A 26452-nucleotide genomic window follows, 5' to 3' on the forward strand; every position below is an offset into this window, starting at 1 on the left:
CACATAGGTGGCGCTAGTGTAGCAGCTGCTCAGGGGTGCGTTTAGTGGGATGGCAACGTGCAGCGAAACAACTCCTTTAGCACGGTTTACTTTTTCCATGTCCTGTTCCACTGTTTCTTTCCCTTTTATCATGTGCTACCAGGCTTCACTTACTTCTTTGTTATTCTATTAGTATCTTTATTAATAGTATATGTTACAAGAGTTTCGGTTGTTTTCATGAATTAAATTGTTTTCCTGTTTCCTTTCTTTCTTTCTTTCATTTTTTGTAAGAAAAATCTGTTTCCCCTCGCAAAGGAACGTTCGACCTTCACGCTAAACGACGCTCTTTTAAAGAAGAAATATTTCTAGCGTACTGTAGCCCACCCAGCAAAGCCTGTTTTTGTTCCATTCCCACCCAATGCATGGCTCTGTGGCCAATCGTCGTTCAAAATAGCAAAAGAAAACGCAAAGAATGAGAAAGCTCAACTCATTCGATGTAATTTTGTTGGCTCGGTATTAATGCTTTTAGAATAATGTATTTAAAAAAAATAAACGAAAGCTTTCCATTCTATGGACAGTTGCCGGGTGGCTTGAATGCCTGGGCGTTTCTCTGATTGCACACGATGGCCATTGGACACGAGGACGGATGACGGTTGAATTGCTTGATTGAATCAGGTTAAATACGCCTTATCATTCCTTACCGGCCAGGCCGGGTTATAGAACTCGGCGAAAAAAACCCCCACTGTCCCGGTGCTGCTGGCTTACCGTGTTGAACACTTCCGTACTAATGCTAAGGCTATAATGACGTGGATGGAGCGAAGGGCCCTGTGCTCCTCTAACGAAATTTGTACTGCCTTCTCGACTTTGCTATGCTATGGAGTACGCTTTAACTGAAAACAAACACGGCAAGGGGATGATGCAGTGGAGTACACCCATACACTCAACCGTTAACTGGGAGCTTTTCGTTCCCTCTATCTCTCTCACTTTCTCTCTCTGTCCGCTGCTGTCTGACCGATCCAATAAAATGCAATTCGTTCCCATTCTCGACGTGTCTAAATCGACATTTTCCTACCTATAAAAAACCTTCTTTCCTTTTTTCCTATTAATATTATTAACACACACGCACAAACGCATTCCCAATTTCCCTTGACCTTACTACCCCTTCCCCGCGTCCTAACCGTACAACTAACTTAAGAAGGCAACAAGCTAAAGCATTCATTATTTGACGCGCATTCTGGTGCATTTGATGATAGTATAGGCTAGCTTAAGTAACAGAAACAAAATTGAGAATGGAGCTGTCGATCGATTTTATCGTCCCCATAGGCATTCCTTCTACCTTTCGGTCGCTAGGTGTGTGTGTGTGAGGTTATTTTACAGCTTTTTTTCATAAATTTTCATATTGTGTCTACTAGTTGCTGTTTTGTTGTTATAAGTTTTTGCCAGCTACAAGTTTAAACTACCGTTGCTCTACTCTTTTTTTTTTTTATTGGCAAATTGTGCTCCCGGCGCTTCTTCTCTGCCACTCCTTCTCAACCCGTCCGTTCGTCCACACTCCCACGGACTTGCAGATACCCCCTGGTTCGCCCTTTCGCCCTCCTCCCCCCTAAGGTTATATTGTTTCGTTACATTTATATTATTAAGTCTTTTTTTCCTACTCTGGGTATACTCGTACAAAAAGAACACGCGTACATCATGCTCAATCTTCTCACGGACGACGACTCCGGTGCCGTGTTCAGCCGCCAAACAAAAAAGAGAAAGGTAGAGTTATCTTCCTGTGTTTCCTGCCATTTCTTTTTTGTCATCACATTCCATTAGTACAAAGTTATTGTGAGTAGTTCGCTTTGCAAAGAAGCTCCCCATTCTTAGATTACCCTAGTTGAGTTATTGCTTTCAGAACGAGTTGTTTTGACGAGTTGTTGAAACGGGCAGACGGAAAGATTAAATGTACCAGTGTACGAAACAGTGTCTTGTGTACAGTGGTATAAGTTTAAACACTTGCAACGAACGTGATGTAAATTGAACGGCGAAAGAATCTCGCTCTCTGCGGGTTAGTTCACTTAGACGCCATGCCGCAACTTTCTTTTTTCCTGTGGCGGAAGACTTTACACACAAGCACGCATTTGCTTATGAGAGTGGAATGACACTGTATGATTTGCAACCGGTTGGAGAAGGAAACTTGAACAACCCAATCTCTCCTGTTCAGGCTTTGCCTTCCCGTTGCGCCAGGCAAGGAAGGTAGCAGCATCGATTGTGGTAAATCCGAACGGTATACATGTTAAAAACCGATTAGCGAACACATTTACTTCCTATTCGAGCACGTAAGCTGAATGAACCGGAGCACATGAAGCACGCGATGATGCGACGGATGCTGCTGGTGCCGTTTTGCGCCCGCTCTACTCGGCCAGCTCATCGATGCGACATCGTACCGCGTGCTCCACCACCTCGAGGCTCGGATAGTCGAGCTCCTTCACCAGGCAGAGGGTGGCGGACAGTAGGTTGGAGTTCTTAAGAAGGGCAAAAAACAGAGAAATTTGTAGAAAAGATATAGGGCTATTCACACAAAACAACATACCCTACTGACGGGCCTCCGATGAACGCCGGCAAAGTGATTCAGCAGTGCGTTGGAGATTACACTTGCACTATCGTTGAACCGAGAGTCGGATCTCCTGCAAAAGAGAGAGAAAGAGAGAGATATATTAAACAACATACTTCAACCATAAAGTCCCTTATTTTTCGTTTACCTGTTTTCGTTCCTTCGCCGATCAACATCCTCCCATTCGTCGCGCGATTCCGGTCCCTTGCCATTGCCGTTCCGGTACTGGTACAGTTCCCGCTCGTTCACCGTACTTCCGGCGATGCTACGACGGTTCTGCTGATAGTTTGACTGGCCGTGATGTTGCTGCTGCTGCTGCTGTTGCTGCTGTTGCTGATGATGACTGTTGGATGAATTCTGGCCACCGTTGTTGTTGTTGTTCTGGTGGTGTGCGGCCGAGGAAGACTCGTCCCACTCGGTTAGATCCATCTGGCTGTGCCGGTAGTGGGCGGGAGGATTCTGGCGCTGATAATCAGACTGATAGTATTCCTGTTGGGAGAAGGGTATTTTGAAACAATTTTATTTTAAAGCTTGTTTTTCATGCAGACATTTAAACTTAGTTCTTAAACTGTTAAATCATTCTTACTATCTTTTTTTCTATTACTCCTATTCCGTTTAGTAAGGTTAACAATATACCATACAATTAAACATTTCATAATTTCATGATGATATCTTCAGATCCCACCCGCTGGGGCGTATTACATCACCCTCAATTGGAACGGCTTAGTGCTTCACCATACATTAAAACGTTAGCCACTGCCAATTAATGTACTATCAAAGCCCGCTAGCAGCCGAGTGTGAGAGGCTAAGGGGGCCGTTTGTGCTCTTTAATTTTTCACCGCTTTGACTTGGGGAGAAAGAAAACCTTTCCAATCGATGCACTCCAATGGCAAACCCCGATCGCGTAAGCGATATATGGTTGGAAACAAAACGTTAACAAAATGTTCATCTTCATCGTTCAAACGTTTCACTCCACCACCGCCCGTAGGCAATTGATCGGGGAGAGATATGTTGCTCTTCCGGTTTAATTGAAAGGGCCAAAACATTGTTGCTCTTTTTTCCACTTCCATATGCCTTCCTGCCGTGCGTAGCGGTAGCTCACTGCAGGGAGGGAGTGCTTCACGATGGTTTAATGTGGCTAATTACACATCCAATGTGGAGGAAACAAGCTAAACCCATGTACTACTACCACCCGTCTGTACATGCGTACTCAACCGTCTGCTTCTAATTCCTGTACAGCTTTCAACAAGCTTTCCACTGCAGTGTTGGAATGCGTTGGATTCGGGGGAGGCCAATTTTGCATTAATTTTTTTCCACGGGAAGCTTGTGCCCGAACCGTTTCATCTCACCTTCATCGAGTGCGTTGACATGCTGGGTGCAATCGGGACCCGTTCTCGGTAACCCGACACCGGGCTGTCCTGGTCCGAGCCCGGCGATCGCTACAGGGGCATTGGTGTTGATGGTGGTGGTGGCAGTGATGGTGTTGTGATGTGCAAGTGATGAGTGATCGCGACGCCAGAGTTGGTTATTTTGTTGTTGTTGTTGGTGGTGATGATGATGATTGTCGTGTGTTACGTGGAGTGCATGTCGATTAGAAATAGATTACATTAGTACCGTGTTTTGGAATGCACCGGACATGGGTTACATCATGGGGTGACAAACAGAATCGATTGCAGTGGAGTAGGGGAGAGGGAAGATGGATTAAAGCGCTGGTGGATTTAATTTATAAGGATTCTTTGCTACCAGAGTGTGGCGATTTTGAAAGGCAAAAGAGCAAAAGTGTGGTGGTAACAAGCATATGTTCGCTTACATCGTACTGCTGGTAGGAACCGCGGTGATTGTTCGTGTTGTAGTGCGAGGAAGCATGCGAATTCTGTGCCTGGGACGGTGGTGAATAGCAGTCCCTGTTCGGGGGGCTTCGCTGTAAAACAGAAGATGGAGCAGTTTTCGAACGTAAACAAACAAAACAAAACAAAAAATAGCAACGTGTAAACGTGATGGTGTCGATATTAAAAAGAAAGAGAGTAAATAGAAACGATAAAACTATTAATCTACTTAGGTCGGGTGGTGTAGGGGTTTGAAAGATGATAGAAATAAACGATACATCATGCAAGTGAATGCTTAGTGAGTGCACATAAAACAGCAAAACACATAAAACGGAAGACGTAACACCATGCAACAGGCAATAGATGGTCCGGGGTTAAAGCGGAGTACTGCCTTGCTCTAAAACATAGCAAAGGGTTTTATTTTTACGGCACCGCCACGAAATGGTCGAACAGATGAAGTTGTTGCCGGGGTGCTGCATGCAATCGGAAGCTTCAACGAGGTGCTGCTGCATGTGCCGGATACTTGGGGCGCAAAGTAAAGAAGGAAAAGCATAAAAACACACACACCCCGCAACAACCGGACACAACATAAACTTGCACAATTTACAGCCCCACAAACGGGTGTGGTTGTGAGCGGCTGCCGGTGCATATACTACAAAAACCCAAACAAAAAACTGCAAACGGATTCAGGAAACTACGGGGTGGGATGCATTGGTGCCTGGGGGGGAAGTGTGGGGTGTGCAAAAAGCTGTAGGACTTTTTGTGCCGGACACGGGGAAAAACACAGGTGCACAGCCCGACAGGATGCATTCATGATTGAGCAAGGATTCAACTCGACTAACAAACACGGCGTGGTGCATTTTATTACCTGCAACGGTGAGGATGGGATCGACGCCCGATCGGCCGGATCGCTGATGCACTCGGATTCCGTATTTTCCGGGCTCATCTGCTGCTGGGTCGGATTGTTGTGTGATGGTGATGGTGAGGTTTAATTGTGTGTTTTATTTGTATTAAAGCAACCGATGACGAGTTTTGTTTTAGTAAGTTAGAACGAAGACGAAGACACACACACACACACGCATGGACGAACGGACAAACATTAACGGCGACATCACATGTGATCGAGAGAGCGAGGGAGAGCGAGACAGTTCGATCGATGGTTAGTGGCAGCATGAAAGAAACAGAACAAAGACAACATAGATATAGAGAGTAAAGTCAATCAATTTTAGTCACGTTGAACAACAGAAAGATGATATCTCAATGCATGCATGAAAAGTTAGTCCAAGTCTTTGGTGAAATCTAACGTCACAAACACTCCATATTCCGGCCGTACGAACCTCAATGACGGGGCTCTGCTGACGGTACTGTTGCTGCTGCTGCTGTGGCGACGTTTGCTGATGCTGTACCGGCGGGGGCGGCGAAGGATTTTCGTACACCTCGTGCCGTTGCTGCGGTTGGGCGACCGGCGCCCGCATCGCTTCGGCCACCTCCTCCGGCGACACGTCTACGTTGTCGAGCTTCTTGAGGTTGGGCAGGGCGCGCAGCACGATCTGCCGATAGCCCGGCCCGGCAAGCTCGACCAATGGGTTCTCCTCCAGCCAAAGGAATTTCAGTTTGGGAAGATTCTAAAAAGAAAGAAGAGTTTCAAACTTTAAAGCTAGAAACAAAGACTTTTTTTTTGGGAGTTTATAACCGCACCTGCAGATACACCAGCTCGTCGATGTCGGTCAGATTGTTTTTCCTGAGGTACAACTCCTGTAGATTTATACAGTTTTCGAAATCCGCTAGTGTACTGATTCGATTAACACTGAAATGAGAAAAGGGGAGCGAGAAAGAGAAAATAAATACACCGCCGTTAAGTATTGAGCAACATTGGGCGCAACCTTTAAAGCAGGGTGTTGCAGCAAGACAGGAAATGGCCACAGAAACGGAAAGACGCATTTTCCGCACCCTCTCCCATTTTCTTTGTACATTAAAACTTGTACAGCTCACAGTAAAAACGGTCTATCGCATAACAACGGTCTTGTTGCTGGCTTCCCTTTGTTGAGTACCCGCCGTGAACCGCGGTTGGTTTTTGTTGTCTCTTGTGTGTTTGGCACACACGAACACGAGCCAAACCACGGCTACCACCGCTAAGAAGTAGTGGCCATCCGTTTGCGTTTTGCTTGCATTATTCATGATCGACCGTGCAACTGGCTGAGAGCTGCCGACCGCAAACGGCATGGATGCGTGATGAAGAAGAGATGCGCAGATGGAACTGAACTGGGTTTTCCACGGCCATCATAGGCCCGATCGCGTGTGTGCGGCGGCTGCAGCAATGGGCAACAAAAAGCGGTCGGAAAATCTGCTCAAGTTCAACGGTTAGTCAAGGGGAAGTTGCACTAAAAATCAAGGTTCGAAATGAGTAAATTGCATTCAAAAATCAGGACCACAAAAGGCAGACAATTGATCGGAAACGCTATTCACGACTAGAAGGTGTGTGCTAAGCGTTCTCCTGTTACTCATTTCAAACGCTCATTAGTTTAATGTTTCAAACAATAATCTCGACAAATGACTTCAAACTATCTTTGTCTCACTAACCACAACATACAACCAACAACACGGTGTAGCTAATTTCGCCAAAATGCGTTGTCATTTGCGGATAAGTATTTTCTCATCGTCAAACACACAAAAGCGCCACCCACCTCCACGCTGATTGCCTGTGTGTGGGAAAGCAGAACTCTAGCCGGTTAATGAGTTCTGCTATCTGGTAAATTGGTGGAAATCAACGCTTTTGCCAGTGATTAGTGAAGGAGAGAGCACACACACACATCCACTTTGCTGTTCTCTTTATTTCCCTCTTTATTCCATCGGGAAGCATGAAACACAATCAACAGATCACGAACACAGCCGCCACACGGAAAGCAAAAGAACGTCGACTCATCTTCTTCTCGTTTTCGTGTTGGGTGAGCTTTTGACACCTATTTGGGAATCCCCAAACACAACGGTTGCAGTCTTTGAAATCATTATTAACCATCTTTGGGGACGACGAAAATGAGATCAAGCTTGCAGGTAACCCTTCTTTTCGCTCCCGGCTATGTTTTCAAAAGGGAAAGGGCTTTAATGTGCGCTTGCCATGCAACAGAAACCCCAGTTGAAGCACCCTTCAGTCTCCCTCAGTGCGTTCCACTAGTCATGGAGTGTTGAAGAAAGGCAGCGGGAATTTCGTGTTTGAACTGGTCTCAGCATTGGAGCCTTTTGGAAAAGGGGATCAGTTTCTATCGATAGAGCAATTTCCACCTTTCCAGGTGATTGATCATCATTAAAGCGGCGGGGACAGACAACCAGCCTGCTGATAAACGAGGAGAAAGTGAAACCCGCTTATTGGAAGTGTTTAAAAGGTAAGGTTAGTCTCTCTGCCGTTCGTTAACATTGGAAAAAAATAGCTCAATATAATGATTCCAGGAGACGCTTTTTCTTCTCCTGGAGCCTCAGTGATCTCCAGAAGGTTGCCCTGAGGAAGCCGAAGAACTAACCAACAGAAGCTGGCCTAATTCCATACTTCATGTGAGTGTTTTCATAGTCAACGTTTGTCTTTTGAGCGTGATCACCTCTTACGATGACGATTGAGACACACACCGCAGCAGCAGCAGCAGGGGCAGCAAAAAGCTATCAGAGTGAAAGGCGATATGATTTATTAGTCGAAAGCTTTGAGGCCGGTAGTCGGGCTTGCAATGCTCTGGGCTTTTCAAATTGTTATTCCTCTAGCAGCTTCTATGACTATTTTTCACCTTTTACACGATCAACCACAAATGCCAGGAAGCAGCCAGGAAGTAAGAGTTTTCACCGCATGATCGATTGGAGTACACTCTCCGGGAAGTTTGTACTATAAGTTCCGCACCAAACCAAGCCACCAACCAACGCCCAACTTCTTTCCATTGTGGTTATTAAGCTGCTCTCGCACTTTAACAGTCCAGTTTCGACAATGGAAAGTTTGGAGTTCATTCTGGAACAACTTCAGCAACTTCCAACCTCGCTGGAGAGAAGTTGGAAGTTCTCTCTTCATCGCGGGTGAGGTCAATGTACCGCTTAAAAACTGTTGCACAACATAAGCTTCGAACGGGATTGAACTTCCTTCCCAACCTTTGGTACCAGCGAGTCGTCCGTCAGTCTAGTGTACCTTGCACCGTCTCCTCAGAGCACACACCAGTACACACACACCAAACGCACCACACCAAATCGGATCGAACTATGGGGAAGGGAGAGCATGTTGAAGCATAATTGGATGCCTCTGGTTGCCCACCCAGGAGACCCAGAAGCGACGACGACAAGCCGATTTGCTGAAGGTAAACCAATCCCCACCCGGAAATGTTGCGGTGCACTGCACACCTACCCACAACTAAGTCTTAGGTTCCCTCTGCTTCTTCTTCGCGTCTTGCGTTCCTTTGCGCCATCGTCGTCTATTAGCATTTAAAGGATTGAATTAATTAACCACCGGTCGGATGGCGTTGGACATTTCCGCACCATGTTGGGCCAAGCTTGCAGCGGAAGTACGCACGTGCTTTTAGCGCACGGTCGGATGAAGAAATTCGATATACTTTTCCTTTGGAGGCTAGATGCAGTACCACAAGATCGGGCTATTACGCAATGGGGAAACGCACACCAAATTAGTCAATTTCATGCAGCAAAAGCTCAAACTAAGCTGCGGGTGCGCTGACGAAAGGGTATTTCTACAATTTCAGCTTCACATCTTTATCATTACTTCCTTCGTTTCAAAAGCGTTTCATAATCCATCCAAGATAGATAACCTCTTTATTGGAGCAATCGAACTGTATTACCAGCACGTGTTCCGATTTAGAAAGTCCAATGATCGTTCGTTCATCGCTTTGATAAAGCATTCCACCCACCCAGGCAGTTGTAAGTAAAATCATTTCTCTTTTATACATATAAAAAGGCAAGTTACATGGTTCACACCATTCAATGGCTTCCAATCTTTTCGATTTCTGTTCCAAACGGCGCTCAAGCAAACGTCATACTAACCTGCAACGGCTAGGTTGTAATTCCAATCTTTACTTATTGTGCCTCACAATTGATTGATTGATCGAATGAATTTCGTAAGAGATTTCGGGAGAGAAAGTACTGATTCAATTGCATTGCAGATGGAGGAGACAGCATTGGAACTGGTTGTGTAATACTGTGTGTGCCGCCTCCCGATCACCGATCTAACGCTCTTTTGCCGGAAAGGTGCACGAATACTTCCTTATCCAGTATTGAATGCGGATTCAATGAGCCATCAAACAAGAGTGTGTAATGAGTGTTGATCGTTCTCTGCTAAACTGTCCATTATTTGCTTCCCTTGGAGTTGGATGGAAAACAGGGGACGTCTTAAATGGAAAGCATTCCGGAAGCTAAGACAAGCCCGCCAAACCATCTATTATACCTGCGACCCGATGACAAACGGTTGGCAGCGTTCCCGAAAAAGGGCAAAGCCCATCATTCTTGCTTCCCATTTCAACGACATCATTAGCCTGGTTCCTTCCCATCTCCGACACGGAGACCAACCCGGTGAGCTTCTCTGCGGACGCAAAGCCCCACAACGTGGCAGCAAACGGGCAAAAGTGCATCATAATTATCTTCTCGGTGTATTAAAAATTTATCGCACAAAACCACCCGTTTTCGAGAGGGGCTGGGCTTTTAAGTGCAATTTTCCAGCTCCATTCCAGGCCTTCTTCCCTCGTGTGTCATCGTGACTTTATGATGGGGTTTTTTTTTTATTTGCCCTACTCTTCTACAATCTACCAAGCTGCATATCTGCAACTGCACTATACCTGAGAGGCCCCGTCGAACGGCGGCTGTTTGATTTCCGGAGAGAGGAATTTTCCGACCGGTGGAGCATCGGCGGTATCGTGATGCCCGGATAATGTGCCGATCTTATGGCGTGGTGCTCTCTCATGCACGACGACATGCACGGGGAGATGATCGTGCACCGCGGTGCGCTTTACCATATGCCGAACGTTTTGCTGCTGTTGGTCCCTTCTATACTGGTTCACTGCTACATCCCAGCGAGAATAAATTATGCATGGCACACATTTCCTAAAACAATATTGCTTTGAAAGACTGAGCGCCACCGGTTGAAACGAGAAGAGTCAAGGGGTGGAAAGAAGTGGATTTTTCTACATTTCCACCATTTCCACGTTGTAGGTTTGTGCAAGTAAAACTATCTTTATGGGTCGCTGGAGAGGAAAAAAATGCTGTCAAAACCATTGGATGAGCGGTTCGGTTCGGTTACATTGAATTCTGTGCCTTTTCCCCTCCAAGGATCGTCCAACATCTCTGGCACACGAAAGATCCTCAAAAAAATAAATACAACGAAAGAGGGCCATAACAGCCTTCAGAGCCTTATAAAAATAACAAATCTCTTATAATAAAAGCCATAAAAGGGCAGAATAATACCATCATCAACAAACTTCCCTTTAATAGTTGTTCTCCAATCGAAAAACACAGCAGCATTGTGCATCCAAGCGGAAGGCTTCAGGCTGAACGATGTAAGTACGAACCGGACGGAGTGTGGCGCAAAAGGGTTACAGAATTAACATATCAGCTGTTAACAACGGAGAGTTGTGCATCCGATTAGCCCACATCTCGCCTTTCTAACCCAGGCGCGGCCCTGAGAGTACCCACCACCGACTGCTACGGACGCCGAAAAAGCTCCGAAAAAGTGGGAATATATAATAAAACAAACCCAAACACAACCACACCTTCCTGTCTTACTTATTTCGGTGAGCTTCCAATTCCGGTCGTCTTTTACCCCGGTCCAAGCCATACTCAAACTTTGTTTGTAGGCTAAAGTGTGTGACCTTCGGGAGTTTGGAGCAACTTGAGCAACCCACTGCAAACCAGGGCTGGTAGGTAATTGTATGTTTGCATTATTTTGAACGTAAACACCCACTAAATCACGAACAATCTACACACACAGTGCGCAATGGTGCCCTAGGGCTAGGCATTCGGTGGCCGTTCCGCCAGGGTTAACCGGGCAATAAAAAGACGCTAAAGTGCTTTGATGGGTGGGGGATGGCTAAGGTCAGTGACATAGTACCACGTAATTTTTAACCAAACCATTCGGAGCCAAGTATGGAGGCAGAGGGCTTTTTTCCGCATTTCCCAATGATTGCTTTAAGTTTCACCTTTTTTTGTGTAACAGAACTCCCGCAATGACACAGTTCTCGCTTCACCTCTTGACAGGTATATGTTCGTGACACTCTAACAGCACGCCCCCCGGTGGGAAAAGCGGCTATTTTATCTGATAATTTCTGTTTGCGTGGCCGATCGTTAAGGGAATGTGTAGTTGTGCGTGTTTTTGTTCCTCCACACAATTTCATTCAAGAAATGGTCGTGCGCGTGCGAGTCCTTCCAGTGGAGTCCCTCCTTCTTAACGAGCTCGGGAGCTCCCCTTGTTGTCGACAGTGTCCACCATCGACCAAGAATCGATCGACGAGCTACATCGCGTAAGTACCCTTAATTTGATATTCATAATTCATTAGTTGAATCAATATTTTCCTGTCATTGCTGTGCGTTTTGATGTGACGGTTTTGTTCCTGATGGCGCACCTTTTGGAGCTGCAATGTTGTGTGGCTCCTTTACCCTGATCGACGGGGTTTTGTGTTGCTGATGAGAATTCCATCAGCATAAGGAGAGTCACAAATCACGGACACAAGTGAACATGTGTTCGCGGAAATTCTGTTCCGATCGTGTTGAAGTCGTCCCGTCGTGATTGATGATTTGTCGTCCGGGAACGTAATGACAAAGCGCCCTTTTTCGTGGTTCATTGGAAACTCATCATCGCTTCACACGCTCGACAGACGGATGACGGATGGATAGGAAAAGCGTTTCCAACAGTCATGGGCTCATTAATTCTAGCCGCGTCTATTTATCCGGTTCATCCATGGCATTCTTACGGGTCAAAACCAAAACAAATTGGGCTAAATTGGGTTGGAACCGTACGGGTTACAGGGCATGGCAATACAGGAGCAAGAGTTTACCGTTGGCAAAGGTGTAACAGGAATTTAGGTTGTATATTTCAGGTATCCAAAACAGATGTATCTTTTGATTTTGTAGTGATCTATTCTTGGTCTTGACCCCTGTCCCGGTTCACACATCTGCTTTTTCTCTCACGAACTTTTGCCAGTAACTGCCCTTTAATCTATTCTCGATTCCAAAGGCAAAGCTAGATAACAATTTCAGAATTTGTACCAGTTCAAAGACTCAGTCCTAGGGATTATAATGACATTTTGAGACCTACAACTATACCTCAAGTATCCTACCATATTTCTATCTAGACCGTGTTAATAGGTTCGGCCTGGATCTCAAATCCCAGGAAAATCACGATCATGAGATGATCAGAAGTAATTCTTATGTTAAGATCATGAGAATGTGGTCAAAGGAGCTTATAGCACTCTTGAGATTCAGAATTTCTACTCTAGAAGTACCCAACATCCTTAAATTCCACAAGGTTTGGTTCGGGTTTACTTATTTTTGTTAAGATTATTGAGTCTGAGTTTCATTAGAGATTTTGCCCTAGATGCATCATGTTATGATCGGACCACGTTACCGATTGTACCATTAATCTGACTGAGAATAGCCAACGAAATTAACATCAAAACTTGCCATGCTTACACCTCTGTAGCCTTTAATTCAATCATCAACACCTAATCCATCCAGCTTACAATTAAAAATTCGATCTACTTCCGATAGTTTCTCCTGTTCTCGAACACCTCATATGCTTACACAAGCACATAGCTCCTACATTGCGTTAAAAATCATTTTACAAGTGCGCTCGGAAGCGCGGGCAGTCATTTGCATCCAAGGCCACCACCACCATCCGCTGTCTAACACCTCCGCGTGCACGGAAGCACAACATTCGACGCGACGCGATCGACATCGGAATCGATGTACTGCAGGTTAGTTAATCGTGGCTGCGCCACCGCGTCCGTCATCGCCTCCTTGTTTGGCGCGCAAGCGCAGGCAGGCGTGCGCGTGTTGCGGCGCAATTAAAGTTTTGCGCGCGATCGCGGTATGCAAAAACAAGAAACACGGAGAGACGCGATCGAGCTCTGGGTTCGCGTGTTGATGATACACAACATATGCTGCTTCTTTTGATCCAACATGAGTGGAAGTAGAAGAAGGAGACGAAAAAAACGAAACCAAATTTCACGATGATTGTTTTTGGCTAGCTGATGATGATCGGCGGAATGTGCTTTTAATGCTTGATTGATTGATGCGTCGGCCCCCCCGCCATAGAAACCGGGTCAGTCTGGTATGTTTCATTCACAAAAAAAATCCACCCAACACACCGCGCTCTCCTCTTTGCCATTTCGGAAGCATCGCATGGGTGTCTCGACAATCGATGAGTCTATTTCCGTTTCCCGGTAATGAACTGTAAATAGCTTGTTAACTGTCTCACATGCTATCGTTACAATTCGTGTGTGTGTGTGCGTGTGTCTCGTTGGACTGTTTTTGTTGCTTCTTTCGCTCCACTTTGGCGGGCTGGAGGGAAAAAGCCACCAGCTCCAACAAATTAACGTCTCACGCATTATACGAACGATGATGTAACGCGAGACGTTCCAAGACGCTCCTTCCCGGGCCAAGAACGCGAACGGCAACGGCGCGGTGTCAAATGTTTGTGGCAAACAAATTGAATTACAATGGATCTGCACGACTCCTCCACGATTGGGACAGCAAGAAGCATAGCATCCGTGTCCGTGGTGTGCTGTTCGCCTGTATGTTTGCGACCGGGATCCAATTTCAACCATACATAATAGATTCAAAATGCAATCGACACCTTTTTGGCCAACTTTATGCCCCTGTCTGTCTCATCGGCCGAGGCTCGTTTCGTAATGCAATTGTTTAACGTTTGCTGGAGCTTTATAGACCGCCACAAACTGTGGGATAATTAAGCCAGTTTGTGAGAGGGTCTACTACTATGCCAAGCATAAAAGAACACAAAATACATAAACGTTTGTAAAAGCCAATTATTTCACTTTTATCGCCGCATTTCGACACTAAACGTTTGAAGTGGATTATAATAGACAATTGTTTTATTGAATGCTTATAAAGCTAGAGCTAGCGAGTTTTAACATCATCACCAGCAATGGTATGATTAGGAACTTTTCGCTATATTGCTCTTCAAGCTCCTTACTTCAAAAGCTCAAGCCCTAAAATTGTTACTACCCTGATCGACCCTGTCTGAACCTACGTCAAACTTGAAACCTGTTCCTTCTCACATCACAACCAAACCTGGAACGACGGTGTGCCGTCTCTCGGAATCGTCCAAAAAAGGCAAGGATGGCAGTAGAAGTTGTGTGTCTTTCGTTTCAAAATCAAGGTTAACTACCCCTGCTCCAAGCCACCCTTTCCGTTTAGAACCGGAATCGGTTGGCGCCCTCGCAACCACCCGTACCGCACCACGGTGGGGAACATATTTGCCTATCGCTGTGCGTGGGTGCTGCGTACCGATCATACCGGGGACAGCAAACCAGGCACAGAGCTCCGGGTTTCCGTGGTTGACTCACACAACACCCTGGCACACTGGGTAGCTACAACGCTGGCAGTATTGACTATTGAGGCAATGCGAAAGTAGCGAATAGTATGAGCGCGACGACGCGGCAAATGAAGTAAACCGAAGGCTTCAATAAAAAAGCCGGTCGGTTCCGTCACGGTTGAAGCTGATGGTGAAGAAATAGAAGCAACCGGCAAACCATAAAAAGGAGAGAAAAATAGAAGGCTAAACCAACACATACACTCACAACCACATAGATACACTTTCACTTGCGTATGCTAAAGTTTGCAATAAAAAGCTTCAGAAGACACTCTTCTACAGCAAGGGAACCCTATTCTGGACCCTATAGTAAAAAAGCGATGACATTCTTTCTGCCACAATAAAAGAAGCCGCAACGTAATGTGTGGAGGGAAAAGATAGGACGACGACGACACAAACAAATGCCGTTGGCGATGATGGTAATCGTTTGGATGGTACGGCATATCCAATTTGGACGGCACAAGAAGCTTTGCTATTCATTTATTCAACACAGTGAATGGGTATGCAGGATGATACAGCAGCATTTGTGGGGTAGGAGATGCAGAAAAATGCGGCCAAATGTTAATCTATTTTCTATCAAAAAAGGATAATAGTAAAATGAAACACACTTCCAAACCAGGGGGAGAGAGAGATAAATTATAGTTACGGGTTTTTTTTATTAGGTTTGCTCTGTATCTAATGATGCAGTTTCCAAAACAAATCTAAAAAGAAGGAGTATTGGAATTCCAATCTAAATATATGTGCATTTGCAATAGCATAGATAAGTAAACCTGATTAAATACATACTCTTATCACATTTCTACCAAATCAGAGTTTCGTTAATTATGTTTAATTATATTAATTAACCACTCAAAACTATTACCATTCCAGTCCCTATCATCCAAACAGTCTTACACACACTTTGCCTAGTGCCCGAGTAAGAAAAAACGAAGATATACTTCCCACCTGCGCATAAGAGACTGCGACTTTTCAGCATTCCTCATTTCATAGTCCACCGTTATCAGTATCGATGCCGCCGACAGACGCGTGTTGATATCGGACGGTTTTTATCGCAAAACCTTTACCTTGCCTACCGAAGCGTACCGGTAACGCTTCAGGCCCTGTGCCACACATGAGTTGTACAGTGGCAGACATGCATATAAGCGCAACCAGGACCAATTTTGATTACAAATGGTTGGTAGCGGAACAAAAACTCTCATTAGTTCGTACAAAGAAAATAAGACTTATGAGATGCTTTTTTTGACATTAGTTTGTACAAACAAAATAAATCTTATGAAATGCTTTTTTTGACAAAATTTCCAATTTTCAATGAAAAAATAGTGTGAGTGCACTGAGATATCCCATATCAGGTATAATCATTCCACCTGGTATGCAATTATCTGTCAAGTATTGGAGTCATTCATGTTCCTTCATTACCAAAAAGCGAATAAAAGATTGCTTGTTAAAGTTGCTCAGGAACAAGTATGAGTTGAAGTATGTTGGTAACATTAGATGTTAAATAGGATTTAAAAAAAAAATCAAGCAGAGTATTTAAAATGGATTTATCAAATGTGGAAAAAATCAGTAGCCTAGAAAGTCATTTCAAACTTCAAGGAACTATGCCGCTTAGTGAAACCCGTGAGCTAATAGTTGACAAATATAAAGTCAGAACATTATGCTCCATTAGAGTGAATCTATCAATGGGGTCCTTTCCATTTTAAGTTCGTAGGCTGAAATTTCGGCCTGTCAGCTGTTTGCATTGTATAGCAGTTTTCGAGCAGCTATCTAAGTGAGTATAATATACAGGTGGCCTTATCCCAAGGTGTATGAATTTAGAAGGCTGATTTTTATCGCTTCTGCTTCTGAATTAGTCATGGGAAAAATGATTCTTTTTAAAGATCAGGTGCGGTCCAGTTCGCTCAGTGAAATGAACTGAACGCGTGCGGTGATTCTTTCGCACGCCTGAGGTGCGGAACGTTTTTAAATATCGATTATATGCTGCAAAAATATACACCCGATTTTATTTTTTTATTTTTATAAAGTTACATTTACAAACATAGAAAACGGAAATCAAAATTGTTTTAATGCTCAACTAAACATTAAATTTATCACGATTTGTTTTATTTTCTTATATCTTTATTCATTTTGTGTTCTATTCGTTTAAAGTATTTTGTTCTGTCCCGTGATCGTTAGCAAACTTGTCCTATTATTTTTTTATTTTTATAAAGTTACATTTACAAACATAGAAAAAGGAAATCAAAGTTGTTTTAATGCTCAACTAAACATTAAATTTATCACGATTTGTTTTATTTTCTTATATCTTTATTCATTTTGTGTTCTATTCGTTTAAATTATTTTGTTCTGTCCCGTGATCGTTAGCAAACTTGCCCTACGTTGTGATATTATTTTTATTTGATCAATTTGCCGTACACGGAGGAATTTATATTGATCGTACAGTTCACGTGTTTCTTTATTGAGTATCGATTCGCGACTGATCGCTGAGCGCCGCGCACCCAGCTCAAGCAGCGTGTGCAAAACACACACTTACACTTACGCCGAAAATTCTCGTTCCTCTACACTTCTCCTCACCAGTACATCCTACCGTATGCGGTACAAACATATTTTTTTATAAAAATGTAACTTTATCGCCGTTCAAAACAACGGATTCATAACACTCATTCAATTAATCGTACAGTTTAAAAAACTGTGGTTAACTATAGTCCATGAGGAGAATCTTCTTCATAAATTCAAAGCCGACATGGGGTGCTTCAAACATATGGAAAATTACCTGCGGTTTCGGTCTGGTGAAAAAAAACTACTACAGCGAGAGTGTATTGCTATCTTGCGGAACGGGAAAGAAGACATGGATAACAGAAGCTTTCTCGTTCTAGTCAACACACTATCAGATCGAAAAAGCATGCTGATTTTCTGAGTAGGAGAATGAACTCCGCACCGCGTGCGGTGGTTTGTTGCACACTTTCATGATCGGTATGGAGAGTTTCCGCACGGAGAATCAATACCGCACCGCTAGCGTGCGGAGATGTATCGCACACATTCATAGTCGGCGCGGAGAACGTCCGCACAAAGAATCAATACCGCACCGCTAGCGTGCGCTCCGCACGTGTATCGCACACTTTCATAGTCGACAGGGAGAGCGTCCGCACGGAGAATCAATACCGCACCGCTAGCGTGCGGAAGAATCATTTCCATTTATCTGGCGGTGCGGTACTCGTTCACTCAGTGTAAAGATTGGAATGAATCATTCAGTTCTGATTCATTTTGCCCATGTCTATTCTGAATGAAGATTTTAAGAGTGTTTTATGTATTCGTGAAGCCTCCTGTTTGTATGTATTCGCTTGTTTGAACAAAAGTTTTCACCCATCCTGTCAAAAAGTGATATTCAAATTTGGTTTGAAAAACATGCTATGAGATCACCTGGACTACATACACTTTGATTCTAGATTCCTCCACCAGATCTCTTCAATGCACCTTGGGGTAAATGTAAACAACACCGTGTTTTCGAGCAGGTACTCGAATCTAATTCTAGCTTTGAGGCTAGAATAATCTAGACTGAAAATTGCAGGCTAGTTTTTTGTGTGGTTTTGTATGGAGTGTTTACTCCAATTTCAGCCTCCAACTGTCAAACTCCACACAAAAAGCTGACTAGAATCGTGAAGGCCCCCAATAAGGACATTGTATTGTATTGTATTGTTTATTGTGGAAGTAATTGAGCGAGCGAGGTGGCCTTATTACTTAATACTACCCTATAACTTAAATCTACTTAAAGTTACGAAATATTCTAAAGGGTACATTTATTTTAATTCTAGCTAGTAGTTCGGGTGCGTCAGTCTCACCTATAATTAGCTTAGACATAAATTTCTGCTGAGCTACATCTCGTCTCTTTTCAAGCGTCTCTAACCCAAACAGTAAACACCTCTGTACTGACTCCAATTTTTTGGACCATAAGTTGGATGAAGGAGACCATACTACCGAACTAGACTCAAACAGTGGACGAACAAGAGACTTGTACAACATTAAGAGGCAGTGTGGGTCGGAAAATTCTCTCGATTGTCTGCGAATGAAACGTACCATTTTGTTGGCCTTGTCCAAAATGTCGGAGTAGTGCTGATGAAAATTCAATTTACAGTCTAGGGTAACGCCTAAGTCCCTAAAAGGGTGGCAACGTTGCAGTATGGATCCAGATATATTATAGTTATGGGTTATGGGACTGAAAGTTCGGTGGATCGACATACACCAGTCGGAAAAGCAGTTCACTGAACTTTGCAGGGAGATAACATCGGATGCTTCACGGATTGGAAGGAATAGCTTAAGATCGTCCGCGTACAATAACCATTCAGAGTCCACCATTAACATTCAGAGTCATTTTCTACCATGTGGTTGAAAGTATGAAGTTTCCTCAAAAATGAGATTGTGCTTACAGGAATTTCCAGCACTGTACCTCGTGTTTCGAATCTCAAACATTACGTACTGGTTTGAAAAAAAGGGTTCTGTTTCTTCAGCTCTCTTTCGCTACGGACGGGAAGGTATCATATCAAGGTACATTCAAAGACGAATCATTTCTTGCTCCAACACCATCATCAATGCATCATGCAGCACACCCGCTTTTCCTTTGGTGCATATTAAACCAACAAAACGATGCACCTCGGACCCTCGATGGGATGGATGATGAGCGCGCGTACAGAAGAAACTCGTGTATTTGGTTGCTGCTTAATTTCTGACACAATTATGCTGAAGAAGCGTTTCTACCTTTTACATCGTGGTGAAGGAAATCGTAAAACACTACATAACATGCATACTTTCCTTTGTGCGTACCATGAGACAACATCAAACCATCCATCTTACCGTGAGTTGATGAAAAGCTTAATCAAATGTGAGCTTTCCGTTCAGGTTGATTATAAAAGGAGAAAAGCACGATTTTGTCGGCATGTATTTTAGCACAGCTGGCTATGAGTAAGCCTTTCGTCCCCAAACAACCCCAATCAAAACACAAACAAAAAAAGCGGCGTGTGGCAATATTTTCCCACCCGCCCCAAAAAGGACTCCATTTTCCCGCGTGCCCTATTGTGCCCCGATTACAATTACCCGCCTAACCTTAATTACCACCTGACCACGTGTGGACAGCTACGTCACGGTGGTGGTAGCAGCGTTCATTCTAGGCTCACTAATATTGCCGTGGCCAGCCAGCCAGCCCCCAATTTATGCCAGCGCAGGGAAGCAAATAATCCTTTCCACTACAACCACCATCACACCTCACGGCACGGAACGGCAGAGAGTTTGGCCTTGGGTTTGATTTCGTTCTGTCGTGGTTTGATTTGTGGCGCACAGTAATGCTAGTTTTCAATTTTCCCCCTTACGATGGTTCTGTTTTTGGCCCAGAAATCAAACAAGCACACATATTTTCAAGGCAAACTCGTGCTACGACTACGCGCGATTATTAAAGTGTGCCTCCAAATCGAACCGAAATATTTTGGCACAAAAAGCAAAACACAAGGCACAAGCTTTAATACACAATGTTTTCCTTCACAATTTTACATCGCACACATGTGTGTGCGGGGAATTTCAATGGGAAAAATATTCTTCCAGAGCGTGGATGAGTTCATCGAGCGTTTAGCTCAACGTTTGGTGCCATCAGCATACGGTGGAACACCTCGCGCGGCACTAACCCGATGATAAACGATGGCACCAGCTGGACTGGGTGTGGCGTACACCAGGGTGGACGGTTTAAACTGTCGGCTGGTTCGGCTAAAGGAGGGACACCATTGGGGAGGAAGTGCCACGTACTATCGATAAAGAATGAAGCCAGCCTTTCAATAAGAATATCGATCGAACGAGAGCAAAAAAAAACGGGGGGACAGAGACAAGAAAGACACCAAGAGTAAAAGGGTTACTACTTTAGCAAATCAAAATTCATGTAGTTCTCTGGGGAATTCATTTTACGACAAAGGTCTGTTACCCGATGGGAGTACATTGTATAGTGAACATATTCTAAATTCCTCTTCCTCTCTGTATTACACAAAACCGGTCATCTCCAGTCCCAGGCACAAGCTGGTTCTTTTTTAATTAAACAACATAAAAAAAGCATACACCCAACCCCAGCGCGATCATCATGCTTCGAAGCGTGCGAGAGAAAGTTGTCGCCATCAGCGGAAGCAATTTGTGCGACGCTTGCCATTCTCGTGTACGCAACAACAAACAGCAAAAAAAAGCAGAGTGAGAGTGACCATTTTGCCCATAATAACGTAACCGAATGACTGCCAGCACCAACCCCAGGGGGGGGGGGGGGGGGGGGCACTGGTGTGTACAGGAAATGAAGGTGAAAGAAGAAAACAGTACTGACATCACCGACAACCGGTGACGCTGGATAAACCTGGAGATCCGGACCCATTACACCTATACCCATTCATGCCACACCACGCTGAAGGTGAGATCATCGACGTGCGCCAGATCCGGATCGATCGAGTGATTTTGTATTTCAATCTAAAGGGACGACGTAGACCTTCGTTTGTAAAATGGATGGTGTTTTTCTTGTTGTTGCAAAAATGAGTCCAGTTTTACCTCTATAAAGGAAGATTTGAAGTCTTGGAGTACCCACCAGCACCGCAAACGATGGCGCACCAACCAAAAAAACGCGTGGTCGACCAATAAAGCCCCCACACACAGCAAGGGACAGCATCGTGTTTGGTAATGGACAACTCCAAAACAAGCACTGGAGTGTACTTGTGGAGGAGGACGTTGAGGTCGAGTGGGACAGAGAGAGAGAGAGACTGAGCCATGTTGGGTGGATATTCGAGGTTGCTTTCGGGCGCAACGCGAGACTCCATTAAATTAAAATTAAGTATCGAATGTGAATATTTGGGATTACAAACACCACGTGCCTGGCACACGGCTCTCCGACGACACAAGACACACACGCCGAGATGATGTCACTCATCTCGCTGACTCCTCAAAACGACTCATTACGCAAAACCTTGACACATGAGCGTACGTCTCTTCACTTGAGTTTAATGCCCGTTCTCACCTAATAACAATATGCAATTTTATCCTTCCACGACCCATCAGAGGTCGCTTCTTGGAGCCGTAATTGGACTGGAATGCACAAAGAGCTAATAAATTTATTAACAAAGAATAGTTTGCTTTCCTGCCAGCCCAGCCTTGTTGCAAATGCAGAGACAGCTAACGGATGCATTGAAGAAGCAGCAGTAAGTAGTTTGCCACTTTAGTCTTATTAGCTCCCGTGTGTGAGCATAGACAAACGAAAGGAGCCCTGCGTAGTTTAAAAAAAAGGTAAATGTGCTCCATTGTTCTCGTCCAATCTCTACAAACACTCCCAAACACGTCATCTACCGTGCCGTTTCGTGTGTGTTGGCGCTCTCGAGAATCGTTTTGGTTAAGCCATCTTGCCGCCTAATTTAATGCATATCGCTCAACATGAGCGTTGCACTGAAGCGTTTAAAACTTATGCCGCCAACTGATGGTTCAAGTCCACTTCTAGCTGACACTACTCTACACCTCCCCTTCCAAAAGTACTTCAGCGAGCCTGTCCGCCCGTGTGTCAGCTTTAACTTCTCGCGTAGGCTCCACCATACACACACGCAAGAACGTCTCGCGTGACTCGCGTTTCGCGTGCGTTTTTTTTTCTTTCGGCGGGTGAGACTTTTATCGCACAAGTTCCATGCCGCAATACAAGAGTGTGGTGGCGTGTTAGCTTAACGGCGGCGGAAAGTTTTCCCTAATTTCCACTGCTCCCACTGCTTTAGAACGTGCCACTAACGAGGTGGCGCAAAGGAGAGCGCCGCATCGGTTTGGCAAGAATCGCGGGGGTTTTCCCTTGAAAGTGTGCAACCTCCATGCCCTTTTCCTTGCGTGGAAATGTGGCGGTAGTCCTGTCATACAAGTCCCCGGCGAATTCCTACCTGAAGGCAAGCACTTCCACTCCACGCATGCGTCTGATGATGGAGACGTCGCTCAGTTCGCTGCCCCTGAAAGGGAGGAAGAAGAGAAGAAACAGATTAGAAGTGATTTACGTTATCAACGATCGACGAAAAAGGAGGGGGGTTGTGATAAGCAGGAGCTACCGTTGGCTGTCGAGTGACAAGGAAATCCGTGACGCTTCTATTGTACACGGCTGGTTAGATACAACCGTTTACCTGATAAAGCAAGATACCTAAAACGGAATGTATTTGCCGTAGTCCCAAGCTGTAGAAAGTCGTTAGAAACGTTTACACGATATCACAAGCAACAAATTGAAGCAATTGCTTCCGTTTTGGTGATAATATTAATTAATCATTTTATTAATTGACTGTTTCACAAGTAGCTGGACATCGAGGCAATTGAGATTGAGTAAGGCATGACAAATTCAAACAAAAAAGTGAAGAATTAAACAGTTATGTCACGCTCAGCTTTAGGGCCCACGTGGTCATAAAACAAGGCGGACAGTAACTTCCAAAAAATCGTAGTATTCATGTCCAAAAAAGGTTAAGGCTCTGCTGTGTGAAGTCGTTGAAGCTTAACTTGATCTTTGCTAGGAAGGAATTATATCTGATCGACTTCAGAATTCTCATTCAATGCGATCCGAGAAATCCAAGGCAAAGCTCCTCTACCCTATGATTCATGCTAGTGCAATGTAACCATACCCAGGCTGCAGCTTATGAAATTACAACCCCTCTCGCCTAACACAGCCCGAGATATTTTCCTACACGAAAGGTCCAGGCCAAAACCGGTTAATTTGAGCCATCGGGGCTGTGTAGGATGTCGGCTGCAAGGCGTTTTGCGAGGAGGGCAAATTTTCTGACATTTTTTGCCGCTCATTCTTAGCTTAATGTCAAGAGCTAAGAAACTGTCGCTGTAGCGAAAAGATCTATGATACACACCCAAGGTGAACGCGCATTCGGTCCGTCAAGTAGCGGCCGGATTTTAACATCGATTAAGAAAAGTCACACCCATCGGATCAGTCGCGCTCAGTAGGTAAGAAGGGAAAAAGTAAACCTACCGCACAATCTAAGCTCTCCAATCGAAAAATTAAACATCTTCTTGTGGCTTTCCTTTTTCCCTTCTGTATCCCTTGCAACACATGTTGGAGTGATTGTGGGTTTGTGTTTGTGTGTGTGTTGGGAGGAGAATAGGGAGAGAAGTAGGATACAACAAAAAGCACCGTTGCATTCTTTGATCGGTATCGCTCTGTGGGGAGTAAAAAGGGTGGCCACGGAAACGCGCACACACATCTGTTGCGAATGGCAACGCCGTTCTCGCGCTTCTTCGTACCAACGTGGTCCGGTGGCGCGGTCTAATGAACTTCCCCATTGAAGTTTATCAGCGGTTTGTGATGTTATGCCCGTCGTTGGTATGGTTCTCCCGTTTCTTCCCATCCCGTCGTGCTGGTTCCCATGTGTTGAGAATCATCATCAACGGTGTAACGGTATCGTAAAATGGGGGTTGGGGGTTCTCTCCTTTTTAGAAATTGTGCTTGATGTTGCTTGCTTCTTCCGAAATTTGGAACTGCTTCGAATATGATTCGTGCACGTTTTGGGGCTTGGGTATAAGCAAACGACGAGAGGGGATTGTGCGTTCGGGCTTGAAAGGGGAAAGGTAGTCAATTGCAATGTAAACAAAGGCCGGTGTGTGTGTGTCCGGCAGCTACTTACCAGCAGTTCAGCTTCTTGATTGCGGCCAGATCGGACTGCTTCGACCGTGCAATGACCATTTCCTCCGTAAGCCGCGCCATCGTGTCGGTTTGGTTTTTGGATCGGTGCGGGTAAACACACAGTGAGAGGCCAAGATCCAAGGGGTTTCCGCACAGATTGATTATTGCTTTTCACACACAGCAGGAGATACACTCACGAAGATGGAGACAGACCCGGGAAGGGATAGGACAGCTCCAGCAAAGACACGGACACACACACGCAGCCTACACGATCGATTTAAAACACACACACACGTACGACCTTTTGGCTCCTTCGACTAGCCGCTACCGAGCTGGTACTTCATGCTTTGCAATAGCACCGCTCACAGCAACCCTTGACATCTAGTGGGACGATAAATTCACTCCACTGACCGTGCCGTGTGTCCTTTATGCTCTCGCCACTATGCACCCACGGACACAGACTGCACACACACACGTGCGCACAAACTGCACAGACACACGCACGGACACACACACTTTGAAGATGTACCACTAAAAGAACACACCTCTTTACATCGCAAAGTGCGAGGATCTTTGTTTAAAAGAAACTAATAAAAAGAAGCTACCGGTTGAAAAGAAAGAGAAACACGAAACGGAAATAGGTTTAGATGCTTCGTAACGATGACACACTAGTTTTCTTCTCTCTTGCTATGCAGCAATGCCTTTGGCCACTGACTAAAGACGGGCTTTCCTCGCGCCCTGCTTGCTGTAGACGAAAACCCTAAGGTTTGTATTCTCCTGTGCATGGGAAATCTAATCACAGCAAAGCGAAAGGTGTCGCACGGTGACGATATGTGTCAATGGCTACACACATAAATCACAAGAAGACACTCCGCGCGCCACATCTCTACCCCACACGCAAACACGTCGGCATTGCACAACGTGGAGAAGAGAGAGAGAGACAGAAAGGCTTACTAAAGACGGCAAGCATCGCGCACAGCAAGAGAAGAAAGCAAATTCTTATGCGGTAATAAACCTGTGACGAACAGACCGCGCGGATACACCCAAGACCCACCACATTCACTTGGAACTTGGAACCCACCCACCCCCTCACATAAGTCACACACAACGTAAGCAAACAGCGAATGGATAGTTGCAGCTGGCAGGTAAACGTCGCTGGTGCTACTACTGCACACTAAAATACCACAACACACACCCACCAGCCAGCTGGTGGTGCATTTGGTGCAGCAGGAGAAACCCCCGTGTAGCGTCTCCTGGTGCAGTATACGTACGAGGGGATGCTGTAAAATAACACTCGCGGCCCAAGACTTTCGCACCGCGCACACGTCCGCTCGGTACGGTTGCTAGAAAAACATAGAAATAACACGAAAAATAATACGCTGTAAACAAAGTGTGGCTAGCGGGCAGGTTGGTACGATGCGTCAACTGTCGAAGGGCCTGTTGACAGAGCAGTGCTGGTTTGACAAAAAGGGATAGGGGAAAAATAGGGAGAAATTAACAGATATGTGGCTCAATTTATGCACAAGATTCTTTTTTCGATTATGGTTAGCTCAACTTAATCTTAAAGTGATCAATGCAGTGGCAAACTACTCTAAAACCTGATATTTCTAAACTCTCAATTTGTCAAATTGGTTTTCAAATTTAAACGTAATTGACACACCTGCTGTTCTGCACATTTGTCTACGCAACTGTCAAAATCAATATTATTAAATAAAAAAATGTAGGAAATATGGGATTTTGTTCTTAATTAACATTTTGAACATCCAACACTGAATGTAATAGCATAAAAACTTGAAACTTTTCAATATTTTCCCAAATCTATCCCATCAAATGTCAAACTA

At 44.7% G+C, this 26452-nt stretch overlaps 1 protein-coding gene across 15 annotated transcripts; it reads right to left on the bottom strand.

Annotated features, from left to right (window-relative positions):
• Nucleotides 1-156: 156 nt before the first annotated feature.
• Nucleotides 157-26032, bottom strand: LOC1276536 (cilia- and flagella-associated protein 410). 15 transcript variants are annotated; one of them, XM_061646502.1, is made up of 11 exons: nucleotides 25883-26032; nucleotides 24613-25212; nucleotides 22885-22950; nucleotides 6097-6205; nucleotides 5736-6023; nucleotides 5267-5347; nucleotides 4383-4493; nucleotides 3922-4011; nucleotides 2721-3061; nucleotides 2552-2645; nucleotides 157-2483 (listed from the first exon to the last, which is right to left on the bottom strand). In XM_061646502.1, the coding sequence occupies exons 2-11, from the start codon at nucleotides 24690-24692 to the stop codon at nucleotides 2373-2375; spliced, it is 1371 nt and encodes a 456-aa protein (XP_061502486.1). In that variant the 5' UTR covers nucleotides 24693-25212; nucleotides 25883-26032; the 3' UTR covers nucleotides 157-2372. The 15 variants fall into 15 exon arrangements, with proteins under 15 accessions (XP_061502486.1, XP_061502485.1, XP_061502487.1 ...); XM_061646501.1 differs by having other exon boundaries at nucleotides 25879-26002; XM_061646503.1 differs by lacking the exon at nucleotides 25883-26032 and adding an exon at nucleotides 25666-25796.
• Between the last annotated feature and the right edge of the window lie 420 nt (nucleotides 26033-26452).

This window comes from Anopheles gambiae, chromosome 2 (genome assembly GCF_943734735.2).
Source record: "Anopheles gambiae chromosome 2, idAnoGambNW_F1_1, whole genome shotgun sequence".
Lineage (NCBI taxonomy): Eukaryota > Metazoa > Arthropoda > Insecta > Diptera > Culicidae > Anopheles > Anopheles gambiae.

Excerpts from the sequence above, each read along its gene's own strand:
- LOC1276536 (XM_061646502.1), bottom strand. The coding sequence starts at position 24,692 with ATGGCGCGGCTTACGGAGGAAATGGTCATTGCACGGTCGAAGCAGTCC. Across the intron at positions 6,024-6,096 it reads ACGAGCTGGTGTATCTGCAG|AATCTTCCCAAACTGAAATT; the intron begins GTGCGGTTATAA and ends CTTTCTTTTTAG. Across the intron at positions 5,348-5,735 it reads AGCAGAGCCCCGTCATTGAG|CAGATGAGCCCGGAAAATAC; the intron begins GTTCGTACGGCC and ends CCGACCCAGCAG.